The sequence below is a fragment of the Dromiciops gliroides genome, chromosome 6, assembly GCF_019393635.1.
Source record: "Dromiciops gliroides isolate mDroGli1 chromosome 6, mDroGli1.pri, whole genome shotgun sequence".
Lineage (NCBI taxonomy): Eukaryota > Metazoa > Chordata > Mammalia > Microbiotheria > Microbiotheriidae > Dromiciops > Dromiciops gliroides.
Window position 1 is genome coordinate 111909483 of NC_057866.1, and position 12614 is coordinate 111922096.

The window sequence follows — 12614 nt, forward strand, 5'->3', positions numbered from 1 at the left end:
ACATGCCTTATCCTTCATATTAGACTATAAACTACCATAAGTATTGAAATTCTTTTTGGTTTTTGTTTGTTTGTTTTGTGGGGCACTAAGGGTTAAGTGACTTGCCCAGGGTCACACAGCTATTAAGTGTCAAGTGTCTGAGGCTGGATTTGAACTCAGGTCCTCCTGAATCCAGGGCTGGTGCTTTATCCACTGCACCACTTAGCTGCATCCTTGAAATTATCTTATCAAAAATTTATATAACAGCTCCTTTCAGAATTCTCTGCACACCATAGATACTTAATAAAAGTTTTTTAAAAATTGAATTGAATATACATTTTGGAAAGAGTCTGGTATATTGGCATAGAATTGTAGTCACAGTTCTGCCAATAACTTGATCTGTGCCTTTGGACAAATCACTTAATCTCTCAGTTTCTTTTTCTGTAATATGGGGGTGATGGTACCATCCTATTTACCTTTCAGGATTCTTGTGAAGATCAAATAGGATAATGTCTATAAAAACACAAGGGAAAAGTGTAAATTTCTATGCAAATGTATGGAGGTTTTAATATTGTATAAAGGGTTTTCAACATCAGTGAGAAGCTTTTTATGGTAAAAGCATCTTTTTCTTTAATCTACTGAGAGACATTTTACATAATTTGACAGTGGATATGAAATAAATTAGTAGTTTTATTCAAGATCTTTGTAATTCAAATCATAATAGTTAGTCTCTTGGCCGATGCTAATTTATCAGTAATAACAGGGGACCCAATGTTGTCTCAAAAGCTAAAAATGAAATCTACAGTAAAGACTTTCAAGCAAAGGGCAGGCATTGGCCATATCTACACCGATTGGTGGTTTTGTTTTGTTTTGGTTTTTTTGTGGAAGATCAAGGCCAATTTAAAAAATATTCTGTAGGGCACATTCTAAGACAAATTCCTATAATTCATCTGTTTTTGAAGGATTGAGCTCCTCTGACTGCATAGAAACTCCTATAAATACTTAGGACTACAGAACCCCTGAAGTGTCATCATAATTCCTGGACTCAAATGATAAAAATCTAATCACTCATGGGGAACTAAGAGTGAAGAGCAGGAGCTCATGAGTGTCTGTGTGCATTTGGAGCAGCATTAAGATGACCCCAAAACAAACACGTATTTCATGATGATGCAGTATCAGGGAACCATTTTCAACAAGACAAACATCTAGAACCGAAATAAGCATTTCAGCTCTTAGGTTAATTTTATTTAACAAAGTTCACGTGGGCAGGGAGTTAAGGAATGTCCTGCTATTGCTCTACTGTGGCCTTTCTGTGAGGGGGGCAAGTTCAGGAAAGCTCAGATGGGCACCTTTCACAGGAGAGGCTTAGGCACGGAGTGGTGAGCCAGAACAACAGCATTTCTCTGAAGTGATTTTCTTGGAGCTAACTAGAGAGAGCATGCCTGTGTTCTTTTGTTAGTATGAATTTTAGTCATCCATATATGCTGTAGAACTTTGGAGCTAAAAGGAAGCCATCAGGCAACAAGCATTTATTAAACTCTTACCATGTGCCCAGCACTGGGCTGAGTGCTGCATATTGTCTTGTCCAAAACCCCTCATTTTACAGAGGAAGACACTGAGATACAAAAAGATCTCGCTATTTCATGTCAGACCTGGAATGAGAAACCTAGTCTTTTGACCCCTAGGCCAATGCTCTCCATTTCTGTGTGTGTGTGTGTGTGTGTGTGTGTGTGTGTGTGTGTGTGTGTGTGTGTGTGTGTGTGTTACTCTCAGCCAATCAACCAGCACTTTTTATTAAATTTTAATTTTTTTTGTGTGGGGCAATGAGAATTAAGTGACTTGCCCAGGGTCACACAGCTAGTAAGTGTCAAGTGTCTGAGGTCAGATTTGAACTCAGGTCCTCCTGACTCCGGGGCCAGTGCTTTATCCGCTTTTCCACCTAGCTGCTGCCTCAACAAGCATTTATTAAGGATCTGCTTTATGTCAGGAACCCTTCCAGACACTGAGATACAAAGAGAAAAAAGACAGCGCCCTTCCTCAAGAAGATTTATCACTGGGGTAAACATACACACACACACACACACACACACACACACAAGGGAGTGGGAAGTGCTAGAAGCTGGGGGGATCAGGGAAGAAACCGTATGTAGGAAGTGGCCCTTGGGGTTGGTTTTGAAGGTCACTGGGGATTCCAAGATGCAGGAGTGAAGAGGGAGTAAATTCCAGGCATGAAGAACAGCTTGTGTGTGAAGACACTGAGAGAAAAGATGGAACGTGATCTGTGAGAAACCAGCACTGCAGGTTGGCTGGACTCTGCAGAGTCCAGGAAATAATGGCCTTCACTGACAAATAAACGACTGGAAGAAATAGGGATCCAGCACTGTTCATCGAGCAGGAGAGTCGCATGGGCACTACCATGCTCTAGGAATATCATATTTAGCAACTGGGTTGAGGAAGGGCTCAGAGGGGAAAGAGCTGAAGCAGAGAGAACTTGGGAGGGGCTATTGCAATAGCCCAGCCAAGAGGTGATTAAGCTCTTAAAGGATCATGTTTTCTTCTTCTTTTATAACCTTTTATAATGGTTCATACAGTAGGTATTCAGTAAGTATTTATGAACTATTTTAAGTGGTTTATTTGCCACATTTTTTTCAAATAGGAAAGCTCTTTTATCCGTCCATTTTACATAAATACCAAATGGCTGTTTATTTTCTTAAGTTTGTTTTAGAGCATAAATTACTAGGGCCAGAGATTTTATCATTTCCCTTGGTTTTTACAGTACTATATATGGGGCCATTTCATAGGTACTATTTAACAATGTTCATTTAGCCACTGAGGCACTTTGATTTGTCCTATTGGCTGGCCAACAAGTAATTGCTAAGAGCCTAACACTATGTTAGGTAGGCTTTCTAAGTGCTTGCAGAGAAGTATGAAATAGATACCATAGTCCCTATCCTCAAGTAGCAAACAGTCTGAAAAAATAAGACATACCTGCCCAACAACAAGGGATGGTACAATTACTTGCTAAATTGTGTGGAACAGATTGTAAGTGCTATAATGAACTCAGATGTATCATTGTGGGCTGGAATAGTGGAGAGCCTTTAAAGAATGAGTCAGGTATCAAAGTATTACAGTATGTTGGGTCTGTTTTTTTTAACCACATGCCAAACATAAGCAACCTCTGTCTGATAACATCGCTACTGATGCTTGGGGTGGATGGGAAAATGATACTAGGTAATAGGGAGAAAGCAGATCCACTTAGATTTTATTTGGCCTTGGTTTTATCTTCCAAGGAGATTTTTTTTTTAAACTAGAAAGGGCAAAACAAAAAAATGGCTCATAAGTAGATGAACCCGAGTTAAGGAGGAATATAACCACAAGGTACATAGCTGCTCTTGAGCAATTCAAATCACTAGTCCCAAACAAACTACAATCTAGAGCATGAAAGGAATTGTTGGGTGTGGTTGCTGAGCCAATTGTCAATGACCTTTGAAAAAATTATGAAGAAGAGAATAGGTGCCGCAGGAAGGTACAGATTGTAGGCTGGAGAATTTGACTTTGATACCTGGCAAAATTCTGGAATGTTATTATTAAAGGAATGGTTAGTGAGCTTAGAGAGAGGAAACAATAACCAAAAAGAGCCAGTATGACTTCATCAAGAATAGATTATGCCAGGGAGCTAGGTGGTGCAGTGGATAGAGCACCAGCCCTGGATTCAGGAGGACCTGAGTTCAAATCTGGCCTCAGACACTTTACACACTTACTAGCTGTGTGACCCTGGGCAAGTCACTTAACCCCAATTGCCTCACCAAAAAAAAAAAAAAAGAGTAGATTATTCCATACTAACCTTGTTTCCTCTCTTGACGGACTATTCAAGGGAATACTTTAGAAATAATTGACTTAGATTTTATTTATTTATTTATTTATTTATTTTGGTGAGGCAATTGGGATTAAGTGACTTGCCCAGGGTCACACAGCTAGTAAGTGTCAAGTGTCTGAGGCTGGATTTGAACTCAGGTTCTCCTGAATCCAGGGCTGGTGTTCTATCCAATGTGCCACCTAGCTGCCCCTGACTTAGATTTTAGCTAATAATTTAGAACAGTCTTCACGCTGTATGGGTAGAAAAAAAAAGGAGAGATGCGAGTAAGGTTAATAAGCATATGGACTCATCGATTTGGAGCTGGTTGAAAAATCCCACCCATCAGTCTGAAAGAAAGTGTGGTGCCCTAGGGCCTTGTCCTTGGCCATGTGTGCTATTTAGTGTTTTTATCAAAGACTTCAATAAGGACTTAGACGAGGTTGTAGGCATGACTCTAATACCAGTGTCCTCTTAGTTCAGGTTCAATGTTGGGACAAAAAGAGGCACTCACAAGTCATTGACCATTTAACAGAAATGGGGTTTCCTTTGCCTTAACACAGCAAGGATACTCGGTAACAAGAATATAATGGCACCTAGCTTTTCTGGGGATGGTCTCCTTTGTTTCCTGTGGGTGGAAATGACTGCGGTGAAAAGAACAGGGGAAAGTGACTTTCATGGTGTTGACCATCCAACAGTGTCTGGAGCTTGTTTTTTATGCCACTAGATGACCAGGAAACTCTTAGGGAAACCAAGGTCAATCAAGTCCCAGGGGTAGCTTTGCCTTCTTTAAGGTAAAGCTTCTCCTTGTTGTGGGTGGGAAGAAAGAAGGTGTGTCGGGGAGATGCTGGCCCTCTTATAACATGCCATGCTTATCAAAGGCATATGGCAGGGCAGCTAGGTGGCATAGTGGATAGAGCACCGGCCCTGTAGTCAGGAGGACCTGAGTTCAAATCCGGCCTCAGACACTTGACACTTACTAGCTGTGTGACCCTGGGCAAGTCACAACCCCAAATGCCTCACAAAAAAAATAGGGGGGGGGGCATATGGCACAAAACTCAAAGATCAATAACATGGATATCAATGGTAGGATTCAAAAATATCTTCATAGGCTAGGATAGTGAGCCAAATTTGATGTGGTAAAATTTAACAATAAATTTAAAGACACAGGATCACAGGCTTAGCGTTGAAAGGGACTTTATCTAAATCCAATCTTCTCATTTTATATATGAGAAATTGAGAGTCTAGAAAGCTTAACTGACTTAAAAAAATTATTATTGAAAATGTTGAACATTAATCAGTACAGCCATCTACACTTTAGTTAACCACCTACAGTTAATTTAATGAGTAATATTTCTAGTATTACTCATGAGCAGTTTCACTTGTATTTCCAGTATTGCTCATGATCAGTTTCACTTGTATAGGGTTAAAGAGAAGTAGGTCTGTCATGTAGAATGAAGGTTTAAAGGTCTAGATTGGTTTTTGAAGAAGTAGAGACATGTTTGACTTAACCTGATAATTTCAACAACACGGAACATACCTGAGAACCCAGAAATAAGTGAAAAAGTTTTCTGAACAGCCAGAATAGTTGTTTAGAAAATCCTGTGCATTTTACTTGTAGGAGAGCTCCTTAGTCCTCATTTTACACACACACACACACACACACACACACAAATAAAAGAAATATTTCATTTACAGAGTAGAATAGGAAAAGATGGTATATGAGACTGGAAAAACTACTATGCATAACTTACTTTTCCTTATTAAGTAGATAATGCGCTTAACATTTCGTTTTCAAAGCTGTGTTGCTGCTTTTTGTTTCCTTCTTGTCTACTTTCTGTTCTCTTCTGTGCATTTGAAAAAAGTTTCAATGTCCTTTTTCTTTCTTTTTTTGTTAGTAGCTCTTTTGATCATCTTCCCCTTCCTCTTCCCCACCCACACCCAAATTAGAAAAAAAAAATGTAACTAATATGCATAATCAAATAAATTCTCACCTGTCTGAAACTGTGTACTTCATTTTCTACCTTGAGGTTATCAAGTCTCTGACAAGCAGGAGAATGCTTCACCATCCATTTTTTGAAATCAGGGTTGGTCATTTCATTAATTAGAGTTCTTTCCAAGCTTTTCATTTCAAAACTTGTTATTATATAAATATCTATTTTTCTTCTAATTGATCTTAATTATTTAACTATTCTTAGCCCTAGTTTCCTCATTTGTAAAAAGGGAATAATTCTTCCTGCTTTTCCTATTTGCCACAGTGTTGCCCTAAGACCTTTTTTGACTTCCCTTCAATCCTTGGGACTACTTCCTCCCTTGCTCCCCAGATTACCTTTTAACCTTATATTCATTTTGTACATATTTTGTCTCTATGTGTATGTTTTGTATTCGTCTGTTATTTACGTATATACTGTCTTCCCCAATAGAATGTCAATAAATGCTTTTTTAAAATTTTTGCAGGGCAATAAGGGTTATGTGACTTGCCCAGGGTCACACAGCTAGTAAGTGTCAAGTGTCTGAGGCTGGATTTGAACTCAGGACCTCCTGAATCCGGGGCCGGTGCTCTATCCACTGCGCCACCTAGCTGCCCCTGATCATCAATCATTAATAAGCATTTACTGGGACAGCTAGGTGGCGCAGTGGATAGAGCACCAGCCCTGGATTCAGGAGGTCCTGAGTTCAAATCCAGCCTCAGACACTTGACACTTACTAGCTGTGTGACCCTGGGCAAGTCAGTTAACCCCCATTGCCCCAAGGGAAAACATACACACATACACACATACACACGCACGCACGCACACACAAACAAAAAAAAATTAATTGATGATCAAATATGGCAACTTATAATAAGAATGTTGATGTTTCCTTCTATGAGACAAATAGGGTCCTGATAACTAAACCAGGAGGTAAGTCTGAGAAAGAAAATTATGACCCATATTTCTAATGAGTATTGATGCAAAAATATTAAATATGAACTTAGAGGCTAAATTAGGATATTAAAAAGAACATATACTCTGTCCAACTTTTATTTATACCAGGATCACTGGATTAGGTCAGTATTAGGAAAACTATAAATATATAATGACCATAGTAGTAACAAAAATTAATCAAACAATTTTATCAAAAGATCAACAAACAAGCTTCACTTTTTTATATTAAAAAATACCAGAAAGCAGAATGATAAATGGTCCCTCCCTTAATATGTTAAACAGTATCTAACACCAAGAGTTACCATCATCTGTAATTGATAATTATTAGAGGCCTTTATAGTAAGATCAAGGGTAGAACAGTGTATGTCCTATGTCACCACTATTATTTGATATGTTTCTAGAAATTCTCTGTAACAATATAAGGAAAATAAATTATGCAAATAAGCCTAGGCAGAGAAGAAATAGAATTATTGCTTTTGCAGATTATTATGGTTTAGAAATTCCTAGATATTGAAGTAAAAATGAATGGAAATGGTAATTTCAGCAACATAGGACATTAAACCCATAAATATTGTTAACCTTTCTATACATTATCAGCAAAACCTAGCAGAAAGGGGTGGGGGGAGGGGTATTGATTGAAATTTACTACAGAATGTAGAAAGAACCTGCGAGTCCACTTACCAAGATACCTATGGGAATTATATTAATACAACTTTTAAACACTACAGAAATAAAGGAAAATTTAATAATTGGAGAGGAATTAATTGCTTTATGGCTAGAATGTTCTGATATAACTGAAATGACTCTGCTACCTAAATTAATATACAGATACAGTAATATACCAAACTGCCAAGGAATCACTTTATAGAACTAGACCAAATTATAGTAAAATTAATCTGGGAGGACAAAATTTCAAGAATTCATAATGGGGGGGGGACTAGAAAGGAAGGAGACCTAGCAATATCAGATCTCAAACTAAACCATAAAACTCTAAGCATAAATTATTTGGTACTACTTTAAAAAGAGATAAGTTGATAAATGGAACAGATTAGGTACAGTTCCAGAAGCAATTAAACCATAGCATCATAGTTTTTAATAAACTGAAGGACACAAACTACTGAGGTAAGTTTGACAAAAATAACTGGAAAATATGACTGCAGTCTGGCAGAAATTAGGCTTAGAGCAAAGCTCACATGATATGCCACAATAAACTCCAAATAATTACATGACCTAGATATAACAGTTGATGAAATGAACAAATCTGAAGAGAATACAAAGAGGTAGCTTTCACAACATGGAATTTAAGAAAAAAAACTTTTTGTATAAATAAACACTGCAGTTAGACTTAGGAGCAAAACAGTTAACTCAGAAAAACTTTGCAGCATAGTTTTCTGATAAAGGTCTAATATCCAAGATATCTACAGCATTAAAACAAATATATATATATATATATATATATATATATATATATATATATATATATATATATATATATATATGAGCCATTCCCCAACAGAGAAATAACCAAAGGGTATGAATAAGGATTCTCAAGGGAAGAAATTCAAGAAATCAACAACCACATGAAAATGTGATCCAAATCACGAATAACAGGTAAATTAAGGGACAGCTAGGTGTCACAGTGGATAGAGCTCCAGCCCTGGAGTGAGGAGGACCTGAGTTCAAATATGGCCTCAGACACTTGACACTTCCTGGCTGTGTGACCCTGGGTAAGTCACTTAACCCTCATTGCCCCGCCTCCTCCCCCCCCCAAAAAAAAACCCAAACCAGGTAAACTAAAACAAATTATGGTTCTATCCCCTACCCTTCAGTTTGGTAAAAATGACAGAAAAGGAAAATGACAGTTGTTGGAGAGAATATAGAAAGATAGACATACTAATATTCTGCTGAAAGGGCTTTCAAGTGGTATACCTTTTCTGAAAAGCAATTTGGAACCATTCCCAGTCACCAAATTCTTCATGCCTTTTAACTCAGTGATACCACTACTAGGCATGTACCCCAAAGAGACAAAAAAGGATATGAATATACCAAAAATATTTAAATGGGTACAGAATTCGAAACAAAGTGACCATCAGTTGGGGAATGACTGAAGAAATTATGACATATAAATGCAAGTGGAGAATTATTGTCCAAGAGAAACCTGGGAACACTGGTATGAACCATGAAGCATCTTGGTACTATCGTGTTAAATTAAACATACAGTTTCTAAAATTGTACTAGATTCATAGTTTCACCCCACCTTTCTGGCATTTCTATATGGAAATGAATATATTTTAATATATAGAAATTTATATGTAGAAGAGAATATACATGGAAACATCATATATACATAATTATATATAAATTTCATATATGAACCTGTTTTCTGACATTTGTATATAGAAATGAGTATATTTGATTAATTTCTAATTCATAATAATTCTTGTTTAAAATAGTGATGATAATGTGATAACTGGCAAAATCAGTGGGGGCAAGGGGGTCAAGGAGGAGAGAAGAACTATTACAAAGACCAACAGCCAAAGTCTGCCCAGCCTAGAGGCTTCAGCACAATAGGATAATTTATCATTGTCCTAAATGATCCAACAAAAAGATGTTTAGGAAAGGCATCTATGGTTCTAAGGCAAGGAGATATGTAATACAATTTAGAAAACTTTCTATCAGAAATGATTTAGATTGAGGTTTTTTTGTTTGGTTGGTTTGGGGTTTTTTTGTTTGTTTGTTTGGTTTTTGTTTTTTTGCAGGGCAATGAGGGTTAAGTGACTTGCCCAGGGTCACACAGCTAGTAAGTGTCAAGGGTCTGAGGCCGGATTTGAGCTTAGTTTCTCCTCAATCCAGGGACAGTGCTTTATCCGCTGCACCACCTAGCTGCCCCCTAGATTGTTTTTAAGTGTGTACTTAAAGGAGTAAACTTCATTTATCTGGAAAATTCATTTAAGTGAAACTTCTCAGGTAGATGGAGGGCTACTGTAATTGAGATACATGGTTGAAAAATTAAAGTTATTTCAAGCTATTGGATGTGCAACTGCAAAACGCTCTTCAACCCCATAAACTTAGTAAGACAATGTAGATGATGGGGAAAAAAGAGATAGCCGTTAGAGTGACGTGTATTCTGTACCTACGCACAGAAACCACTTTCCCTATTGGTTCGAGCCTCCAGCCAGTCTCAGGGTTTAGGTACACAAGACTTAGAGGAGTTGATGTTCCCTCTCCTCTTCCATCAAGTGGTAAAATTCCTTTTCTTAACCTTCCAGGTGGCAAATGGGAAGATTCAGAATCTTGAAGCCACCATTGAGATTCTCATGGCCAACGAGAACAAGCTGAAGCAGACAGCCTTGGCTTTAGAACTGGAAAGGTCAGCCCTTCTGCGGACGGTAGAGGAACTACGGAAGAAGGCGGCTGAGCTGGGGAATGGAGATCTGGGGCTTGCTGGGCCAGAGCTCGCAGAGGACAATTAATGACTGGCTGCCTTTAGTGACCGGATGAGCTGCCCCAGAAAAGGGATGAGGGAAAAACTACGTGGTCCACATCACCTGGAGGGCTTTCGCACCATCTGCACAATTGTCCATGCCTTAGCCAAGTGACACAGACAAAGGAGTTGGATGTAATACAGAGAAGCATGTTTCTCAGGGAGGAAACTCTTGCTTTTGTTATCATGGGAAGTCTTCTGACCTAAAACAAATGCAAAAAAAAAAAAAAGTTGGGAGGAAGGAGAGATGTTCAATTACTTATTTTTCTTCTAAGTCCCTAAATCTCTATCCCCATCCATGCCATTTACTATACTCTAAAGATTTAGATAGCCCTTTGATATGAATAAATGCACTTTTACGTTATACTGTATTCCTGCCTTGTACTTCAGTACCCCCACAGGCAAAAGAATATGCAAAATGCTGAGGTTTTTCCAAAGCAAGACGGGATGGAGGTGCCTCCTTTGGGGGGAACCATGCTGGATCAGCCTGGAGAAGCAGCAGACCCTTGGCATTGCTTATGGGGTGACTCTTCTCCCAAGCACTGCTGAGGCACTGTTCATCCATGTTATATGACAGACAACCATTGAAGGTGTCTATGGTCATTCGTGAAACTCCAGAATCTTAGGTTTAATTGTTAACCTTTCATATTTGGGGGTAGGGGTGTCATTTTTTTTATAAACATATTTTATTAACAGTTTTTTGTTGTTGTTGACTGTTAATCCTCTGTCCCTTTAGAATTGCTGACCAACATAGAGGATAAATGTTTCATGGGAATAACATAATTTTAGACTCTACCAAATACTTCTGACTGCCAGATGTCTATGACATTTATAGTTTTGTGTAGTGGGTTTATATCCATATTGTAAAGTGTCATTTATTTATTTATGTATGGCTGTTTTATATGATGCAGCCTAACGCCCCTCCATTTGTGCCTATCCCATTCCTTGGAAAACAGTGTTCTCAGATATTTTCAGACATAATAGGAAACTCTACTGCCTTTTAAGCGTACCACAATTATAATAATTATAATTTAACATTTACACAGCCCTTTAAGGTTTACAAAGTGCTTTCCCACATAATTGTCCTGTTAGGTAGATAATATTATAAGTGTTATTCCCATTTAAAGACTGAGACTTAGAAAAGTTTCAGTGATTTGGCCATTGTCACATAACTGGTAATCTTCAGAACCAGGACTTAAACTAAATTCTCCTGACTACAAGTTCAGCAGATTTGCTACCATAGTATACTGCCTCCCATGCCTGTACTTCTTCCCTGTCTCCCTCCCCAAAATGTAACAAAATAAAATGAAGTTAAATGTATGCCTTCCTTAAAGTATACCTTTCAACTTAGTCCCTTTGTGTTGCAAAGAACTCCTTCACATTGCAGAAGTAATTCTCAGGATAAAAATATACTTTGTGTGAAAATGCCCATGGAAACTTGATTATTTTAATATCATGTAGAGTCTCCCAAAGACTTATCTTAAAAAAAAAAATTGACTGTAAAATAATGCATTAAGTTTGGGGAGGGACAATGGAAGTTTAAATCACTTCCCCTTTTTGTTTGAATCACTTTTGGCCCTTACATTTTGAAAGCACAGCACATCTCTCCTATGCCAGAGAGGATTCCTTCAGCCTCTTGCTGGGTCAATTGGGAAAGAGCCTTTAGAGAAAAAAAACCCTGGGTTGTTTAAAAAAAAAAAAAAGGTGCAGACTTGGTTTCATAGTAAACATTGCATCCATTTTAGTAAGAGCCAGAAGTTTTGTTCCTTCTGCTCTCATATTCCTGAGAACACTCCCAGGAGTCTATTCTCATTGAGGGCTTCTCTCCCCATCATTCATTTTATGCTGTGAATGTAATATCTAGTCATTTTGGTACCCCACTACTCAAGTACATTGGCTTTAGGTTAAGGAAGCAATAAACCAGTGAACCATCCTCACCAGTATTTGTGTGTGTGTTTTGGTTTTTGTCTTGTCTTGATTTGGATTTTTAAACCCAGGAGTAGAATGCTATATGACTTCCTCAGGTGTCAAGGGAAGTCTTTCAGAATTATGAACGAAAATATTTCAAATATTACCCTTCCCTTTCTCTCCTCAGCCTGTCCCTTGTCTCTCTCTTCCTGTCTCTTAATGCCTCTCTGTATTTTCTCTCCCCCCCCTCAAACTCCCTGCCTGGATGCAATTTCTACAGCTGTTTAGAGTGAAGGAAAGAGTGGATCTATCAGTGAATCATAAGAAGCACCTGAGAGTAAGCATCCTAAAACCCCAGAATTTAAAGCATTCACATGACCCCAAAAGGCAAGGCAGGGAGTGTTTGCGTTTCCTATTGCCTCTTCCAAAGTATAGTTCATTTATTCAGTTCACCAACAAAAAG

At 38.1% G+C, this 12614-nt stretch overlaps 1 protein-coding gene across 5 annotated transcripts in view; it reads left to right on the plus strand.

Annotated features, from left to right (window-relative positions):
* The window catches only part of TBC1D1 (TBC1 domain family member 1), a 316594-nt gene extending 304408 nt beyond the window's left edge, over positions 1 to 12186 (plus strand). For all 5 annotated transcript variants that reach the window (XM_043971867.1, XM_043971868.1, XM_043971866.1 and 2 more), the window contains one exon: positions 10029 to 12186. In XM_043971867.1, the coding sequence (XP_043827802.1) occupies positions 10029 to 10232 (204 nt within the window). In that variant the 3' untranslated portion in view covers positions 10233 to 12186. The remainder of the gene's footprint in view (positions 1 to 10028) is intronic.
* The last annotated feature ends 428 nt before the right edge of the window (positions 12187 to 12614 follow it).